Source organism: Apteryx mantelli, chromosome 2, assembly GCF_036417845.1.
Source record: "Apteryx mantelli isolate bAptMan1 chromosome 2, bAptMan1.hap1, whole genome shotgun sequence".
Taxonomy (NCBI): Eukaryota; Metazoa; Chordata; class Aves; order Apterygiformes; family Apterygidae; genus Apteryx; species Apteryx mantelli.
Window position 1 is genome coordinate 171727961 of NC_089979.1, and position 19766 is coordinate 171747726.

General features: G+C 53.4%; 1 protein-coding gene across 1 annotated transcript in view; it reads right to left on the reverse strand.

Moving 5' to 3' along the window:
- Positions 1-12751, reverse strand: part of SETD2 (SET domain containing 2, histone lysine methyltransferase) — a 58620-nt gene extending 45869 nt beyond the window's left edge. The window contains exons 1-3 of the mRNA XM_067292225.1: positions 12604-12751; positions 10635-10684; positions 276-4729 (exon numbers count right to left, since the gene is read on the reverse strand). Of these exons, the coding sequence (XP_067148326.1) occupies positions 276-4729; positions 10635-10684; positions 12604-12751 (4652 nt within the window). The remainder of the gene's footprint in view (positions 1-275; positions 4730-10634; positions 10685-12603) is intronic.
- Between the last annotated feature and the right edge of the window lie 7015 nt (positions 12752-19766).

The window sequence follows — 19766 nt, forward strand, 5'->3', positions numbered from 1 at the left end:
GCCCTCTCATCTTCCACCTCTTCTCCCTTCTTTGTGCATTTGGGAGCCAAGACCCGGTGGGGGTTATAACGCTTGTTCAGCGTCTCCTCCTCTACGGACGGCTTCGTTAGACGTTGGCAATGCGACATTCTTCCCTCCCCGCTCCTCACTGCTCTACTAATTGCCAATTTGGCAATAAAAAAAAAAAAAAAAAAACTTGCATGGAAGCAAATACAAGCCGAAATCTAGAATTGCTACAGGCAAGAAAAATAGTTAAAAAAAAAACCATCACTTACCTTTCTGTCAAGTACACATTTTCCTCAATAAGGTCGAAGTAGCAGGGCATTTTTCCTTGCTTGGCAAACTCCTTCCAGCGCTGCGGGTCTCTGAAGTCTTCCATAATACACAACCGACCAACCATGGAGGAATCCTGCGGCGACAAGTCGACTTGCTCCCCCTCCATTTTTACCTTCTTCCTCTCTCTCGAGTCTCCATCGCTCTCAGAGTCGCTTTCCAACTCTTGGCGTCTTTTTTTGGGTGGTCCTCGCTCCTTCACATCGTTCTTTTCCAAAACCTTCGCCTCCTCCTTTTTCTCACCAATGGACACGGGCTCCTTGGTGGAATTACTGCTGATCTCATGCGCCTGCACAGAACCTTTTTCTTTCTGTCCAGGAACGTGAAATTTGCTCGACTGGCTGGGAAAATGAGGCTTACAGTCATCATCCCAGCGGTCATCCTCTTCGTACTCCTCGTGATCCTCCGTCAAGGAATCTGGTACTTGTCCTTGAACTCGCTCATAATTCATTCCAGAAGGCCGGCTAGCAGATCTGGCATCCCAATAACCATTGCCTTGCCAGTAACTCTGAGAGCCGCTGTACACTCCCGAACCGGGCTGGTAAACATAACCCGAGTAGACCCCAAAGCTGCTATCAGGCTGCTGATACGTGCTACTGGGCTTCTCCGGCTGGGAAAAGTCCCAGCCCAAACCACCCAAATCCTCTGTCGTATGAAAGCCGTCCACCCTGGAAAAGTCTCCGAGGCCAGATTGATTAAGCCCGCCCTTGCCTTGCCTACTGTCTGGCTTGGAAGAAGTTGTTTGGTGTCGAGATTTATCAGCACCTTCAAAACTCTCGGGCAGACAAAACGTCTGCTCTTCTTGCCGGCCAATTGGTCTACCCGCAGAGACCAGCTCCAGTATCATTCTCTGCTCCGCACTGGATTTGCTGTTGGAATCTGCTGTCAGGTCTGCCTGACTTGTACTGTCCACGCCATCGCTCTGAGGCTGGGAAGCGTCCGGGCGCAGCTCTTCCATTTCCTTTCTGCTAAGCTCAGTAGATGTTGCCAGACTCTTGTCCATTCCTCTAGGAGAACATCTGCTCTCCATTTGTGGCCCATTTTTACTTGCCAGATTCTCTGACCTCTCCTCGTAGTAAGGCCTGCTGGACTCCGGTCTCTCGTCATCCCAGTGGTCAGAGTAGCGCCTAGTCCCTTGGCTGCTCCGAGATGAGCACGGGCTGCTTTCCTCCATCGGTATGGTAGAGTTTTTTGGCACCACCACGATGGACTGGAGCCGTTTCCGCGGCACGCCGTCATCAGAATCCGAGTCTTCCGTGTCGCTTTCCTCACTGCCCGGATCACTGTCGCTTTCTGCTGTGTCCGAATAGTCATCGTTGCGAGCGGGAACAAATTCGGAAGCATTGCCGCTACTGTCACATGTGGGGGCTTGAGTTACAGTTTCTGTTTCTTCTGCCGTGACAACAACATCGCAAGATGGAAACAAAGCTTCTGAAAAAGCTGAAGCCACCAAGGACTCGTTTCCTTCATCCCTCTCAACTGATACTCCGAGAGACAGATCATCTGACCCAATTCTTTCAGTAGAAACAGCACTTTCTTCTGCTGCTTCCTCTCTGTTCCGGTGTTCCAGCGGTACTTCTGAATAATACGAGTGTTCATCTTTAAACGATGGTTTTCCTTTTGCTAAATTAAGATCAACGTGCTGACTATCTAATTCCTGCATCTCTTCCGTTTCAGAAAGCTGCAGCAGCTTCTCACCTTTATCCAGCTGGGCTCTATCCCACTTGGAAGTGACGACTTCGTCTGGCTGCTGTGAAACGACGGGATTGTCTAACTTGATTCTCAGGGAATACCCGTCCTGGGAGGAATCTCTGCTTGAACTATCCACAGTTAAGCTAATTTTATGGGAAGGAGTAATATGATACTGCTCATCTTCACATGTAGACTTTGAATTTTGATCCTCCACGCTTTCATAATCGCACGTAACTGTTTGTGGTTCTACATGAATGTCCAGAAAAGTCTCTGAAGTAACTTTTAAATCTGCTGGTTCAACTTCAATTTCAACTTCTGAATGATACAAAGAAGGGGTAGCATCATCTGAAATGTAGCAAAAAACTGATTCTTTGGTTTTGTCACATGGGGTGGCCTGATCATCCAGCTTCTTAAGTAAAGTTTTTGAATGATCTACATTCACAACGGGCAAAGACACAGCCTCCCCTTGCTGCTCTGCAACTGGAGCCTCTGTTTCTTTAAACGAACTGTTACACTCACTAGACTGCACATGAGGATCGTCTAGTTCTTGTTCTTTAGATGCACACACGCTTTCAAATCCATTAGATGGCAACGCATACAACTTACTCGTTTTTATTACAGGTGATGCTTCTGACCTACACAGACTATCGTCTGAAGACGCTGCAACGTCCTCCGTTTTGGAGGCACTGGAAGTTGCCAAGTCATCAGACCTACCTTCTGGGGACCCATTTATGTTCAATTCCATAGGGAAACAAGTTCTTAATTGGTCATGCTTTATCTTTATTAAAGTTTCTTGTTCCTTAACACTGTCATGGCATTCATTTCCTGTAAGTTCATCAGATTTTGAGTTAGGAAAACCAACTTTTGACTCATCTATCTCTTTAAAAGCGGCTGACTCATTTAACTGATCTAATGGGGAAAGTGTCTTTTCCCTTTCAAATTTTTTTGCAATGGACATTCTCATCTCACTGCTTTTTAGACAAGCGGTCTCTAAATCTAGAGAATTAGACTGCTGCTTTATTTCTTCAATCGATTCTGTACAACAGAAAGAACTTTTAAATTTATCAGACTTTGGTGCAGGGGTCTTTGAAGGGGTGGACTTATAACGGGAGGAATTCACATTACTGTCAGGTTTAGAACGGGATGTCCCCTTTCGATACCCTAGCTCATTAAGGGGAGAGCACCTTTTGGTAACTTCACTTTCTGAAGTCCTTTTTGAATCTCTATCTGCTTTTGAAGAAGACTTCCCTCTCCTCTCCATTTCAGCATGAGATGACTCTATTTTGCTGTCCCTGTCCGATTTAGAGTAAGAAGTCCTAGAATCTCTGTACGAGGAGGAATGGGACGACGTACGCCTTGAGTCACTCGATCTGGAATGTGTCCTCCTGTAGTCATCTTCCGAATCAGAACTTTCTCGCCCCCTGTTATCTGCGTATGAGCGAGAATATCTTGTCCTTTCTCTGTAAGGGGAGCTCCGATGGTATCTCCGGTCGGATTCATAGTAATGCGAGCGCTCTGACCTCGAATAGGAAGAGCTGGTTCTAGAGCCCCGATCAGATCGGGAACGAGAATGAGACCGGCTTCGCCTTCTTTCTCTGTCTGATCTAGATCGGGAGGACCCATACCGCGAATCTCTTTCTGATTTTGAGTAACTAGAATATTTTTCATCTCTGTCCGATTTAGATCGTGAGGATGACTTCACCAGTTCTTCCCCTCTGAGGGATGCAGAACTTTTTCTGGGATCTCTCTCTTTTTCCGTACTTGAAATTTTTAGCTCATGTGACCGTTGGCTGGAAGAAGTCCTCACGGAATCCTCATCGGATTCGGAACCCAGGAAGGTGCCATCAGACTGAGAGAACTTCCTCTTCGAACCCTGTTTCCTAGAGCACAGGGAAGCACCTTTCGAGCTGTCTGAAATTTCATCCTCTTTCCCAATATGGGAATCTTCCTTCTGCGGAGTTATTTCCGTCTGCTCGAGCGCGTTTTGAGTTAAATGTTCCTCAGAACTGTGCGATACAGCATCCTGCCTAACGTCCGGTTCCAAAGTTTCCTTCGGTACTGCGTGACATGGCTCCTTTGAAGCGGGGACTTCTGCTTCTACAGGTGGCGACAGCAACAGTGTCGACAGCAATGTCACCGGCAGGTGTGGCAAGGCTGCTGTGGCAGGAACTGGCATGGGTGCTGGTGGTGACACTGTTGACGGAGGTGGAGGAGGCGGAGGTGGTGGCGCTGACGGAAATTCTGCGGCCACTGCCACCAGTTCTGTCACCGGTGCCACAGCCGGCGGCGGTGGTAGCGTTGCTGCTGCTGCTGCTGCAGCTGGCGGCGGTTTTGCTGTAACATTAAGCAAATGTTTCTTAAAATGGATCTTCCCTAGTTCTACCTTCGGTTTTGGAGGTGAAGATTCTTCAGCTGGACCAGAAGCATCCCCAAGGTCCATTTTAATTTTGGGGTTAAAGTCAGTTTGAAGGGGTGCTGCTGGGGAGTTCTGAGTTTCATTTTGTTTCTCATTTCCGAGACCAGTCAGAAACCTATTCGGCAAGGTTTTCTTGGTTAAGCTAAAGCTGAAAGACACCTTTTGTCTTCCTTGCTCCTCTAGGTTAACCTTCGTTTTGGTGCCTTTGGGCAAAAAGCGACTAGAAGCAACACCTTTGAACACTGGGCCTTTGATAAAGCCAGCCTTCTGCACGGTTTCAGTCTTGCTCTGCAATAAAAAAGAAAAAGATGCTGTTAGAGGAATTGTGGGGTTTTTTTAACTCTGTTCTGCAGAAGCATTGAACAACCTTCTTTTACCTGGTGAATTGTTCATGACGATAAAATAGAAATTGATATCCGTGGCTGAAGTCGGGGATAGCACAGCCACACTACATTCTGTGCCCGTCTCTCTTATGACCCAAATCAATCACGCAGTCATTTCGAGTTTTGAGCAAAACCTCCTTTGGGATTTCGGCTAAGGTCCTTTCCTGATTTATTAACGACTAAACTAAAATTTCTTTTTTAATTCTTTAAAAAAAAGTTAATAAGAAATTAATTGAAGAGACAGCGCCACTTTTCTTTATTCTGTTTCTGTGGTCTCGAACTAGAAAAAATCCTACATTTTAAGCTTTATGTGCATTCGTTTTCACATCCCTGAAGACTAGCTTCTGCGTTTGTTTGCAGAGGGAATTGAACCATCAAAAATTACAGCTGCGGTTCTAAGTCCCGTTCTCCCCATCCTCTGCTGACAGGCTTATCTCAGTCATCAGTAATTCCTAGTTAGTCTCTAGGCTAACAAATAGATCGGTTTTAATATAACGGCCTCCAAGAGGTTCCGTTAACGCTCCGTCATGCACGATGACTTTGTCACCTCCAAGCCAACTGGCCGGAGAACGGTACACCTGCATCTCCCCCCCGACAGCTGTTCCCAGCGCTGCTCAGGTTCCCACTCGCTGTCTTGCGGCGAAATTTGTGCTTTCCAACAATTCTGCTCGTTTTTGGCACTATAAAGCTGGACACCATATTCTCTAGGAGACTTAGGAGCTCAGGACCTTAACCGAGAAAGCTGCTCTGAGAGCACCTGCCGTTGAGATGCTCTCGCTTTGGAAACGGAGCAAGTCGAGGGCAGCAAGGCTCTTCCAGCGAGGGAACCTCTTACCTTATGGAATGCGTTTATCAAAGCCTGCGATTAGCAGCTTTCAGAGCATGAAGCACAGTATATTTATTTGACTTGGCGTTTGTCCAACTGTTTTAAAGCTTAGGATTCATCTATGCAAAAGCTTTATCACCATCTACACCAGCAGAGCAAGAATACAATTCTTAAGGATGAATGTAGTCACAAGCGTTGTAAAAAGGTGTTTTTGTCAATACTCTTTATCCCTACAAATCCAAACTACATTAGCGTAATTACGCTTTGTCTAAGAAGCATACTCTTAATGAAAACAGTTGTAACGGTATAAAAACTGTACAGAGCAGGGCTTTAGGCTCATAACTATTGCATGAACACATCCTTGGCAGCAACAGCGGTTTCCTGCAACCCATTGTGAATTATTATGTACTTTGTTATCCTTTAACTTTTGTAAAACAATGCATAGCTGCTAAGGCTAAAGGCACTGTGGTAAATTATTAAATAAGACGTTGGTGGAATGAAAACCCCATCCCGTTCTATTTGCATCCTCAGACACCATTTATATAAGATTTTTCTTTTTTTTTTTTTTCCCCTTTGGTAAAACACCTGGTTTTATTATTTAAATTGTGAAAAAACATGTCATGGTCTGCACGTGACTTAGTCCTGGCCAACCAACCCAGTATCATACACATATCTGATCTTCAGGAACGGATGGTTAACTGCATTCGGGGGGAAAAAAAGAAAAAAATCTGACTCCTTTTAGGCATTTCTAAAAGGGCACCCACAGACCATATAGCGACCTTGAAAAAAGTGCATGCCGGCACGCGTGCCACGCTCCAAAACACACCTCTCCTCCAACATTGCCTCGCGACCTTCTCTGGAAATACCACATCCGTTTTCAATGGGATCCACATATCAGAAGCGATCCAGTTTTTAACCTTAACTAATGCACAAAGGTTTTCGCTGAAGCACTAAGGACAAAATCAAGTGTTCAGCCCCCGTTTGGTTACGGTTCCTGGAAGGCCGAATGCTACCAGCACCAATTCCCCGCCGGACGCTGGGCTCAGCTTTCCTAAGAGATGGGAACACCACTTTGCTGGGTCACTTACCATCCTTACGTGGCAAGAAATTCACACCTTTTTACCCTCCACCTGTGCATGGTTCTTGGGACAATGTAGCGGTAAGAGATCGGGTTTCTATCTTCCCTCACATCTGGATGTCTAACGGAGGGAGCTCTCCAAATCTCAACACAAATGCACATCTGAATCCAAAACCATACCGTGAACTGGATTCACCTACTACAATGACTACACAGCCGATACGTAAATAATAAATATGGTAAATACAGTGCACCAGCATTCAAGACTTTTATGAAAACTTTTGGGATCAAAATAACCAAGTTGGGCCAAAGCACTTCTCGAGAGTAACAGGAAAAAAAGGAATCGATTTGACTCACCTCATTTTCTTCTTCTCTATTGCAATCCAGCCAGGAGATCATGCAAAAGAAAACATAAAAAGAAGGTGTAAACATCAAGCAGAATTGAGAAACGTAGTCTGAGAACTCCCTACCGCCGAAAGCGGGCAGGGTGCTGGTACTCTGCGCGAGGGAGGCGTCGACGCTACAAATAGTCCCACAGCAACCAACCTAAGGCTTTTACCGCCGATCCTTATGGAAGACACCTAATAGTCAACCACCTACGCCAACCACTTTGGAAGAGGAGCCCGGCCTAGTTTTGCAGCTCGATAATTTGAACGCTGAAACGTCTGCAAGGACTTGGACAGAGCAAACCTTCGTATATCCAGCTGCTGCCTTGGTGTGGTCTTCTGACAATTCACGAAACCAGCCAGAACCTTATTTCAACAGGGATGATACTGCAAAGACGCTGAGGTGGATTCCCAGATAAAAAAAAGTCTTGAAATTAAGATGCAGAAATCTGAATTCCTTTTTTTCCCCCCCCCCCAGTTTTAGAATTTTCCTCAGCAGCCCAGAAGCAGCGAAAGCACTCGCCTCGCTCATCACCAGAAATTAAAAATAAAAATGCTAACGAACACCGTATTTTGGTACCACCTGATGGGAATTTGCGGCCCTGCCTGTTTAACGCGGTGCCAGGATCCAAGAATTAAGCGCTTCGGCATTGACCCTCTCGGCGACGAAGCCATTTGGAGCGTCACCACCTTGATGCCATCCAAACCTGCCAACGCTCGGAGCCAAAAGGAAAGCCACCTTTCCGAGTCGTTTCCCTCGTTACGGTTTTCACTCCGACACAACGAGGACGTGGCAAAAGATTCATCACAGAGAAGGACCCGGCGATCACGACCCATTTCCCTGTTTAAACAGTTATCACCGAAGACCTAGGAGCAACCTGCCAGGAAGCCCTGCCACCACGAGATGCACTGCTGCCTCTCTGAAGGCTCACGGCCAACTGGCATAGCTGCATTAATAGGTTATAAATTACTCTTATGACAGCAATAACAGGCTTTGTTTTTATCGAGGAAACACGACTCGTGAGTTTAAGCAAGCTGCAGGCTGAGCCGAAGGATGTGCATGTGATTTAAGGGGATTAAGAAAGCTATGAATTCTTCTACAGCGCTATGGCGTGAAGTAGCATCTAGGAGGTTTTATTTTTAAGAGCACGGAGGTTTCGACTGCCGGAACGTCCTCGTCCTTGAGGGTCCTATATCGCAAGCATTAAAAGCAGAAGTTTAGAAGGGGTCCGAACGGCACCGAGGTCGGGGTAGCCAAGACTCGACACGAAGACCTCCAGTGCCTCCACCACGTGGCACAGCACGGAGCGCGAAGAGTCCCACGAAAGCGGGTCGTCCTGAACCGAAAGGAAGCAAGCATCTATTTATATGTAAAAGCACAGGTGTAAGCAGCTACATACGAAGAGATGGGTAAGGAAGATTAGTATTTCTAAGCGACATCTTGCTGTAAGGGTAAGAAAAGCAACTTTAATCCCTCTTAACAATCCATTTTTGCTGTTGCTGCTAAAATATTACACGAAAGCACGATGAAGCTAAAACGGTGGCGGGTAAATCAAGCAGCCAGAGGTCTCCGAAAGCTGAAAGCCGAGAACGAAGTCTTGGAAAGCTCTTTGGCACCTCGAGAAGGGCAGGTCTACAAAGCCGGGGGAGTCCCAGCACGCCTGAGCTAGCTTCATGCTGGCTCAGCTCAAGGGCTGGCGCAAGTCTGCAGCCGCGCGAGCGGGTTTCCCCGGGGCGAGCGGTCAGCGGAGCCTCTTGGGGCAGCAGCCGCCTCGTCCCTCCCTTTGCCCCGATTCCTGCAGCGGGCGGAAAGCACTTACCTGGGTAACGGGCTCCACAGCCGCCCACGCTCGCCCCGGAAAGCGGCCGCGGTAGGTGCAGCACCAGGGCTGGAGCAAGTGGCGAGCGCAGCAGCGCTGGTAAGGATTTTGGAAAAAGGCCGGTAAGCTTAGCTCACAATTTTAAACCAGGACTTGAGCAATTAAAGAGGGCGCCAAACAAACAGATTAGAATATCAAAAAGGGGAGAAAACAGGGCAAAACAGAACCAAACGCCACATGAATGCAACCAGTTGCTTCAACCATCAATAAAATACGTAAGAAAGAAGCAGATACTACTTGAGTGGCATCTTGCCTAGTCCTAGAAGCCTATACAAATAATTTAATTACGACTGGAAGAGAAATACTCTTCTTCCCGCAGACAGTATTTCAGGCAGTTTTGCCCCAAGTGCAGTTTTCTCCGGAACAACTCCTTCACCGTTAGCTAAAACCAGAAGTCGGCAGCAAGTTCCCCCTCACCAGGGTTGTTCTCCCGCCGCTTCACCTTAATAAAGGAGACAGATGGCTCAGGTTAGCCGTAACGTTTCAATCGAGAACCTCTTCCTTCGGCTCAGGTTGGAGGCAGAAATAGATTTCCACAATTACTTAATTCACTGCTGTTAGCTCGAGAACGATTCGGCAAATTCCTCCCACGCGGGGTTTGAAGTTACGTAAAAACTCCGCGTTACGGGGCTGGGGAAGGAGCGCCGTGGCTGGCACGGAGAAGATCGAGCACAACACAGATGTACTAGAGTTGAGGACATCCTCAAAACACCAAACTACGGCATTTCCCAGCCGGGCTCCAGCCCGAGATGGCGCCAGAAGCCGCGGCTGTTTTTCTGGGGTTGTGTTTTACTATCTTCAGACACATCGTTCTTAAAAAAATAAAAAATAAAAAATAAATCAGCATTTGATTCATGCACTTCTTAATGTCTCATTTCAGGGAATTTCACAAAAAAGGCCTTGATGAAACCAAAAATAAAACTCGGAGCGAAAACTCCGTACACCCGAATGGTAACTCCAAACTGATTCGGGAAATTGTACCGTCATTTGCCTACAGCAACTCTACGTACACCAAAAAACCCCTCGCTCTCCGCAGGCACCTTAACAACGAAAAAAAAGGTGCCTTTTTCTGCTTAGCTCAAACAGGCTGATAGGAGGCTTCTCTCCTTTTTAAGATGCTCCCCAGCGGCATCCAAACTTTATGCAGGCTTTGCTCACGCTAAAAAACACCAAACCGCCCGGAGGCTTGGGAGCACTGAACGACAAACGCCGGTCCGCAGCGAGACACCGCTTTGACTCGCGGCGGCAGCACTAAGCGTCTCGTCTCCCCTGGGCCTTTTTCTTTTTCTTTTTTTTTTTTCTCCCCCCTCCTTATTTTGAGAGAGAAAAATCTGGAAGCCTAAAGCTTTCCATAGCTAAACGTCTGCAAGACTAATGGCGCAAGAAGACCAAAAAAAGCCCGATTTCGACCCAGCGTCCAGCCCACCTCATTGCAAGCTGACGGAGGGCTACTAGGCAGGCGTTAGCATCGGTCCCCGTCTGAAAGCCTGCCCCCCGCGTCCCTGATTCGGCAACCATCCTTCTTAAGAAAGGGAACGGAATAGAAAAGCCGAGTCTTCAAATTGGGCGCTCAACCGGAGGAAATAGCAACGTTCAGCCTGTTTCGGTCAGCGGGCATCCGCGCAGAGCCGCGTTCGTACCGCAATTACGCCTAAGCGGACTGACTCCCATAGCTGCTCGGGACTTCGAACTACGGGAGACACCAATTAAAACCCATTTAATTCGCAAAATCAGGGCTAAGCAAAGCAGAAAGCGTCCGCGAGTTAATCAAGTCGGAGCTTGGGTGGAAACCCTTAGAGTTCCAGCAAAATCCTAAAGCAAAGAGGAGATACCCAGAGAGGAAGGTTTCGGTGAGGCAAAGGCTACGCCGGCGGCCAGCGCGTGCGAGGTCCGGCCCGCCCGGCATTTTCATCCGGCCGGCGGGCAATCGGGGATTGCACCTCCTCGTTTCCATGACGGACGCGCAGCCCTGCCTAAAGGCATATACAGCCTGACAGATACAGCCTGCTTGCGCTACAGCCGCGATCCTACAGCCCGCGCCGAGCCAGGCGGCGTTTTGCACGATGCCGAACCAGAAGGTGCTGCCAGGCTACCGGGGGGCAGTGTTTTAATAGCGCTTAAAAGCAACGCGCAGGCGCAGGGCAAATCGCTTCCCGCTGCTGCCGTTCGACCGCCGATGGGCTCCCGGAAACCGAGCGATCCTATTTTATAAAAGCGAACGATTTTATAAAACAGCCGCAGGTCCGAAGCTCCAGCACGCGCTCGGTTTCTTAGTCCCTAATGCGAGCGGCTAGAGATTAAAAACTAGGACAAATTACTACCGGCTCCTACGATTAACTGCGACGATGGTGGTGCCGGATTACCGCGAGCCGTTCCGTAGCGTAGCGCCGCGCTTCCAACTCCCCGACGCGTCCCGGCTTCCGAGAATAACGAACCCCGGCTGGATATTGCGTGACGGTGGGGGGGGAAAAAAAAACAAGCAGGGAAGTTAATAGACAACCCTGGTCCTTTCCCAAACGAGCCGCGCGGAGAGGAAAAGCTACAGCCCCAGCAGAAAGGAGAGAGGGGGGAAAGAAAAAAAATCAGTGTCAAACATTTTACTTAAACAGAAGCTTGAAACCCAGCCAATTTCTGCGGAAAATGAGGTCAGCGTAGCTGGAAGTAGATACCTGTCTCTGAGTCACATTGATAAAATCCTGGGGAGGGAGAGCTGGGTTTAGGCAAACGTTTTCTCCCCGTTCGGAGTTGCGGGGCCGAGCGGGTGGGGATCGATCCTGTTTTCTCCCGTGTCGAAATACGAAAATATATATATAAACGGCAGCGGCGCGGAGGATCGCCGCCCGCGAGCGCGGAGGCGGCGAGGGAATCGAGCCAGCTTTTTCCCCTCTTCCCTCTCTCTCATCCCGTCTCTTCGACGTCCAGGCCTTTGGGGAAGGCGGCAAACAACACCGTAACGCTCGAGCGCGGATTTACAGCAGCGCCCTCCGGCTTCGTTAAAAAAAAAAGGAGAATAAGCAAGTGACAGCGCTCTGCAAAGCCCCATCGGACACCCAGCGGCGACGGTTCGGTCAACCGAAGCGCCGCGGCTCAGCCGGTATCGCTCGATAACAGCCGATAACTCTTCTAGGCAGGAGGGTGTCGGAGCAACCGGCTTCTCCGCCTGTGCCGCAGTCGCCTCCCTTCCCGGCAGGGCAGCACGAAGCCGGGCGCCGCACGGAAAGTCCGACTTTGCGGCCCGTGCCGAACTCAACTCCGCTCCCAGCGGGTCAGACGACGTTCAGCATCGGGAAAGATATTTAAGCGCGTATATCCCGCTCGCAGGAAAGCGGCTACACCCGGTTTCCAAGCAATACTGCCCCAAGGACCAAATTGTATTGATGCATCCCGAAAGCTTTCCTCCGGCAGCGAAAGGGAGAGCCGAGGAAGATGAGGAAGCAGAAGATAAGCTTTAAAATCGGCTGGGGTAAGCGATGCCCAGTTTAACGTTCCCAAGTTTTCTCCTGGCGCCATGGGGCGTCTTTGCCTCCCGAATCCCTCTCGAATAAATATTCCTCTCCGCTGTTCCTTCGGTCCCCGTTTCATCAGCCACCGCCTTGCCCCGACCCGCACCGGCGTTTTCTGGCTCCTTTTCCCACCTCTCCTGAGGCACCCGGAATATCCGCCATTCCTCAGAAGGAATATTCCGATTTGGGATGAGGGCGGAAGGATAAAAACCTGCAGCGCTCAGGGCGTTCCCCAAAACGTTGAAGGGCTTCATCGCCGTGTGTGAAGTGCTGCAGCGCCTGAGCCGAGCTCGAGGTCACCGCTTTCGTACAGAATCCTGAACTCATTTCTCCCGCGATTATAGACGAAGTTTAATCTTCCGTTACAAAACCTGCCCGGCAGGTTAAGTCGGCAGCTGGAGACATCTCAAAAGTCACTCGTGCCCCGCCGGGAGCCGTAAATTCGATGCAAGAAAATAAAAACAAACGCCACGCAACAGCGACGTCCGGAGAGTTGAGGGCTTTCGACCAAACCGTTGGATTAAGCTTAAACCGAGCCCAACTCGGCAAGAGGAAAGAGATCGCAAACATCCCCCGCGCGATCGGACGCTTCGCCGCCGGTTGCTGCGGCGGCGACAAACGCGAGTAGGAGCCAAACTACCGTAGGAGCCAGATACGTCGCTAAACCAATCGCGGCCTCTGGAATCGATCCCGAAAGGTTGAAATTCCTCGGAGAGAAGCGGATAAAGGGATGGGAGGATCTTCCGGGGAAGGGTTGAAGTTTATCAAATGCGATAACCTTCCAAAAAGGAATAAATAAATGATCTCTTCCAGCCGGCGTCCTACCAAACCTAGCGAGAAACGGAGCCAGACTTCTCTTTTCGCGGCACCTCTCGACGAAACGCATCGGTTCTGCCGGCGAAAACCAGAAATAAAACGTCACCTGGGACACTGAAAACGGGGGGAAAAAAACGCTGTTCGTTACGTCACTGCTTACGGAGTTACGCGGCCGGGCAAAACAAGGTGTTAAAGCCCGGAGCGTCACCCGGGCACTCGGACAGCGACGTTTCGGCCGGGATAGCGCTTCCGGAGACGCCGAGGAGAAGGATGCTGCACGGTGGCGTTGGCACGTCCCCGCTCGTCTCTTTATTAAACCAAAATAATCAAACGCAAGGCGCCGCTTACGGGTGACGAAGCTCAGAGACGCGCGGCAAACTCGGGGCAGTCTGCCGCGGTGTTATTAAAAATAGCGGTTTATAAATGCTCCATCTCCCTCTGTTTTTATATATATATATATATATATATATATATATATATATAGCCAGATACACGCACAAACATAATATATTTAGAATCCTGTTAGCGGATCTCCAACAAGTGTTTTTGTATCCATACAAGCGTTTAGGTGACTAAAGGGTATATGGACTCAAAATAAACTACCCAGCCAGCCTGGAGCTGCTAATATTTCTAATTTTTGAGAAATCCGACCATTCGACAGGCAAACTTCCATCTGAAAGCATCCCGGGGCTCTAATTTTATCCATCCCGCTCAGGCGCATCGTTACACCGTCAGCTACTCCCTATCAGGGCGGCACTACTAAGCGGCAGGCCAAAAATAGCCCGAGGCGAAGAACTAAAGGGGGAAAAAAAAAAGATTCCCGCGACGCTCCCTCCGCGCGCATCTGCGAAAGCGCAAAGTTCGTTCTCCTATTCATAGGCATCCAAATCGGCAAAAAGACCGCAGGCGTCTCGGCTACCTGAAGCTAAAAATGTATTTTTGGGGGGGTTTTTTGTTTTTTTTTTGAATTTCCCCCGAAGTTGAAACCCTGCAAATCTACTCTGCCAGCGCTGCAGGCGGCGTTTCTGGGCCGTAAGCAGATGGAAAGGGAGGAACGACAGAGTGGTGGGTGGAAGTTGCATAAGAAACCCGGCAAGAAGGACAAGCCACGAGCCGAGAGGTCTCCCAGCCCCGAAAAAGAAAACGATGAAGACTCACGGTGAGGTGCCGAGAGCAGGGGATGGAAGACGGGTCCGAGAGCAACGCTCCGACCCTCGGGCTCCGCTTCGCAGAGAATCGGGCTCCGTTTTGCAGAGAACCGGGCGACGCGGCCAAAACCGAACGCGCGTAAAGACGCCCGTTTCCTGACGGCGGGGGCAAAAGCCGCGGTCAAACGGCCTTATTTAATTCCGCTCGCCTAGTTCTCCCCGACGCCGGTTATTTTCGGGACGCGGCAGCGAAATCCAGGGCAGGGAAATCACCTAGTTAAAAGAGTGCCGCTACCCATCAAAATTCACCTCCCGAAGCAGGCTGCAGGAAACCGACTGGGAAACGTTCGGAGCTCGCTGGGACTTTTTTTCCCCTCCGTGACGACTCCGAAAAATAACGAAGGCAAGCGATAAATCGGTCGAGGAACTTACTGGCCGGCCCCGCGAGCAGGCAAGGGTCTCCGCGCGCGCCGGAGAGAGCCGCGCTCAGGCAGCGAGCGCCGCGTTTCTCCCTCACCGCTCTCGATCTCGTGCCCTCCGAGACCCTCGTTAGTCTCTTTATTAAAGGGGAGAAGCCTGCGAAGGGAAATGCAGGTGTAAAACCGAGTCTTTCAGCTCCCTTATTGTCCCCCTGACGCAGCGGAACAAAACACCCGAGGAAGCAAATTTGGGTATTTAGGCAGATCCACCTAGAAGGCGTTTGCCAAGAGCTTACGCCTCGCGCCGCGGATGCTGAAGCTGCTGCTAATTTTCCCTGGAGAAAAGCAGAAAATAGAATCCAGATGCCTTCAGGAAAAAGAAAAAATATATAATCAAGTCCCCAAGTGACACTATCCCACAAATAGTAACTGCCCGAGAGGCTCCGCAACTGCGACACTTGGAAAAAATAATGCCAATAACAGCCGACGAAAACTTCAGCCTCGGAGATGCCACTTCAAATCGTGTTAACGAAAGCGTTCAGGCGGTCAGACGCGTCGGCCTAAAACCTAGGCGCTGCCCGGCCAAAACCCAGCCAAAGCTCCAGCAGATGCCACCAGCACGCGTGCGACTTCGTCGCCTTGCCCACGGCTCCCCGACGGAATTAAACCGCTCCCTTCGACCTCACGCGCCCAGCGCCAAACTCAACGCTGGCAATAATCCCCCCCCCCGAAAAACAACCGCGCGGCGGCCAGGCCTACCGCTTCAGCGCTCCGCGGCCGCGCCGAGCTCTCGCCCCCGTCCGCCGCAACGCCCTGCCGTATCTCAGCGGCGCAGCTGCAACGTCCGGACGCGGGGAAGCGACTTTTGCGAGGGATAAACGCACGTGTCCCTCGGCGTCGCACCGCCACCAGAACAAGGAGCGAAGGGGCGGAAAGAAGGGCTGAAAATATCACCTCTGCCGCAAGGAACGCGCTAGGCCGAGGTCTTCGCGGAGCCGGCAGAAGGTACCGCGCTCGGGAGAAGCCGTCTTCGCCGGCGGCGTCAAACACCCGGCGTCGGTTGCACGCCCCGTTCTCCAGCACGAACGGCCGACGGGGCTTCGAAAACGCCGGGACGCGCCACGTTTCCGAAACCGCGGCACAACGGGAGGAGGAAGGGAGCTCGCCGACCACGAGGCGCTCCTCAAAATAATCCTTTCGCAAAGCGAAAAGGGGCGACGTCGGCTTTAACGAAGGGGCGAACGCCGTTCGGACGCGCAACCAAGCACCGGGCTCCGAGATGGGGCACGCGGTGCCCAGAAGTATCTAAAAACGCCTCCTGGCAGCTTTCGAAGTCCCACCCCGAGCGAATACGCTCAGGAAGCTTCAAACCGAGGAAGTTTAGCTGGAGGTATTTTGTTAGGAAAAGTTGTTAGACAAATCGCTCTGGTTTCTTTAAACCAAACAGGTTTGCGACACTTGGGGATATTATTTTTCTTTAAAACAACAAGCATCGGAGCTGGATAATTCACAGACTTTGAAACCTCGAGCTTAATACGACGCTCTTATTTCGCTAGCCGGCATCGCACATTACGCCAGGCCCTGCAGACAAGGCTCGTTTCACCTGAAATCAGTCTAAAACGTAAAACACCTAAACGAAACAAAAACTTTTTGGTCTGGCGGCAGAGTCACCCAAAAGCAACGGGCCCGGCGGGGGCGAGACGTCTCACCCAGGAGAATCAGTCTGAATCCGGCACGCGCAGGCGTCTCGAGGAGGCGGCTACGGCTTTGCTCGGCCACCTAAGTGCCTCGAAGGCCACAGGCTTGCACGTGCCGGGAGGAACTGGAGAACGAGGCCGAGCAGAACGGGAACCGCGTGCCGACCAAACCGCTCCGCTCGACAAGTCCGCCCTGCCGTCCCAGCCCCGGACCCGACGGCCGTTTTGGGCTCCAATCCGACCACGGCGCGAGCTGCTTTCCGCCCCGGCACGGGCTGCGCTTCCCCGATGCCGCACGCGCGCAAAGTTTACAGAGCGCCCGAATCCTATGTGGAGAAAAGTGAGTCTACAGAGGCAACAACGTTATTCAGAACCAACGACCAGCGTTGGGAACATTAAAATAATAATAATAATAATAAAAAATAATAATAAATAAATAAATAAAGCTAACAACTATGTAATCGTTTTCTGAGACGAAGCGACAAATCCGGCAGCCTCGGCGTGCTGCTCGGGGTGGGTGAAAACCATCAGCAGGGAGAAAAAAAAGCCCCCAAATCACCAGCCGTTAGGGCCGTGCTGCCTCTCCCGGTGCCTCTATTTCGGCGACTTCTTCCCTCTGCGGGGAAGCGGGGCACCGAGCAGCTCGGGGGGGGGGGGAGCTCAGCTTGAGGGGGCACAAGAGGGGGGAAAAAAAAAACCAAAAAAAGGCAGCAACTCGCCTCAAGTCCTCCGCGAAGGGGGGGAAAGGGGAAAATAATAATAAAAGTGCGGAAAAATGGCCCCCTGGGGAAAACTGGGACACGTCCACACTGCCCTCCCTCCCCCCCCCCCCCCGCTTCCCCGCTCCCCGGCCGCCTCCGCCGCCGCCGCCGCCTCGCCGAGGCCAGGCCGCCGCCGGCGGGACGGGGCCGCGCTGCCCCTCTCGGAGCGGCGGCGGCGGCTCCGCTTCGCTCGGCTCCGCTCGGCTCCGCTCCGCCCCCCCCCCCCCCCGGCGGCGGCCCGGCCTGCGCCGCCCGGCGCCCGGGCGCGGCGCTCACGCGAGGCCGGGGATGCGCGGCCTAGGCCGGGCGGGGAGGCGGCGGCGCAGGCCTGGCCCCGCCACGGGCCCCGCCGCGCTTACTCGGCCGTGGGATGCTCCGGGTCGTAGAAATCGCCCATCTTCGGCCTCCCGCTCTCCATCGGCGGCGGCGGCGGCGGCGGCGGCAGCGGCGGGGCCCGCGCAGCCCCCTCCCCGCATGCAGGGCAGGGCAGGGCGGGCCGCGCCGCGCCGCCCCTCGCCGCCCTCCTCCTCCTCCTCCTCCTCCTCCTCCTGCTGCTGCTCCTGCTCCTGCTGCTCGGCCGCCGCTCGGCTCCTCACATCCCCCGCCGCCCGCCGCCGCCGCCGCGGGCCGCCCGCCCGGGCCCCGCCATCAGCGCCGCCTCCCCTGCGCCGCGGCCCGGCTCCGCCCCGCCGCCGCCGCCGCCGCTTCCCCCCGCGCCGCCCCCGCGCTGAGGTAACGGCACCGCGCCGCCGCCCCCCAGCCGGCGCCGGCCCCCCCCGGGACCCACCGCCCCCCCCCCCAAGAATCCCTCCCAGGCACCGAGACACCGGGACCCCCCCCCCCCCGGGATCCCACCTGGCGCCGGGAGACACCGGGACCCCCCCCCCCCCTCCCTCGGGGATCCCCCCCCCTCCCCCGGGTACCGGCACCCCCCCGGCACTGGCACCGGGACCCCCCAGGGCAGCCGGCTCTGGGACCTGCGCTGGGTCCCGGGACACCGGCACCCCCCGACTCTCCCCCCCCTCTCCGGGTCCCCAACTGAGCCCCGGCACACCAGCAGCCCCCCCCCCGGGTACCTGCTCCGGGATCCCCCCGGGATCCGCCGTCGGCACCCCCCGGGCACCAGGACACCAGCACCCCTGGGACCCCCCCGGGCACCCAACACTGGGACACCAGCACCCCAGGACCCCAATGGGACCTCAGCACCCCCGGGACCCCCCCAAGCACCCAGCACTGGGACACCAGCACTCTCAGGACCCCACCAGAGCACCCAGCATTGGGAGCTCCACCAGGCACCAGGACCTCAGCACCCCCAGGACCTCCACTGGGACCTCAGCACCCCTGGGACCCCCACCGAGCACTCGCCCTGGGACACCACCACCCTCAGGACCCCACCAGGGCACCCACCATTGGGACCCCCAGCAGGCACCAGGACCTCAGCACCCCCAGGACCCCCACTGGGACCTCAGCACCCCCTGGACCCCCCCCCGGGCACCCAGCACTGGGAAACCACCACCCCAGGACCCCACCAGCACCCTCAGGACCCCACCAGAGCACCCAGCATTGGGGCCCCCACCAGGCACCAGGACCTCAGCACCCCCAGGTCCTCCACTGGGACCTCAGCACCCCTGGGACCCCCACCAAGCACTCGCCCTGGGACAGCACCACCCCAGGACCCCACCAGGGCACCCACCAATGGGACCTCCAGCAGGCACCAGGACCTCAGCACCCCCAGGACCTCCACTGGGACCTCAGCACCCCTGGACTCCCCCCAGGCACCCAGCACTGGGACACCAGCACCCCAGGACCCCACCAGCACTGGGACCTCGGCATCCCCGGGACCCCTCTGAGCACCCAGCACCAGGACACCAGCACCCTCAGGACCCCACCAGAGCACCCTGCATTGGGAGCCCCAGCAGGCACCAGGATCTCGGCACCCCCTGGATCCCCACTGGGACCTCAGCACCAGGACCCCAGCACCCCTGCAGCCTTCACCAGGCACCCGACCCTGGGACCCCGACACCCCCAGGACCCCACCAGCACTGGGACCTCAGCATCCTCAGGACCCACACTGAGCACCCGACACCAGGACCTCCACTGGGCACCCAGCACCACGACACCAGCACCCCTGGGACCCCACCAGGCACCCAGCCCTGGGCACCTCCAGGACCCCAATGGGACCTCAGCACCCCTGGGACCTCTACCCAGCACCAGGACCTCAGCACCCCTGGGACCTCCACCAGGCACCCGGCCCAGGGACACCCAGACCCCCCACCAATACTCCCCAGTGCACCCCGCCCCGGGACGCCCAGTATCGCCCCCAGCACCCAGCCCCGGGACACCAGCACCCTCCTCGGGACCCCCCCGGACCCCCATCGTGCCCAAAGAGCGCAAAAAAGACATTTGGGCCCTTTGAAAGGTTATTTTA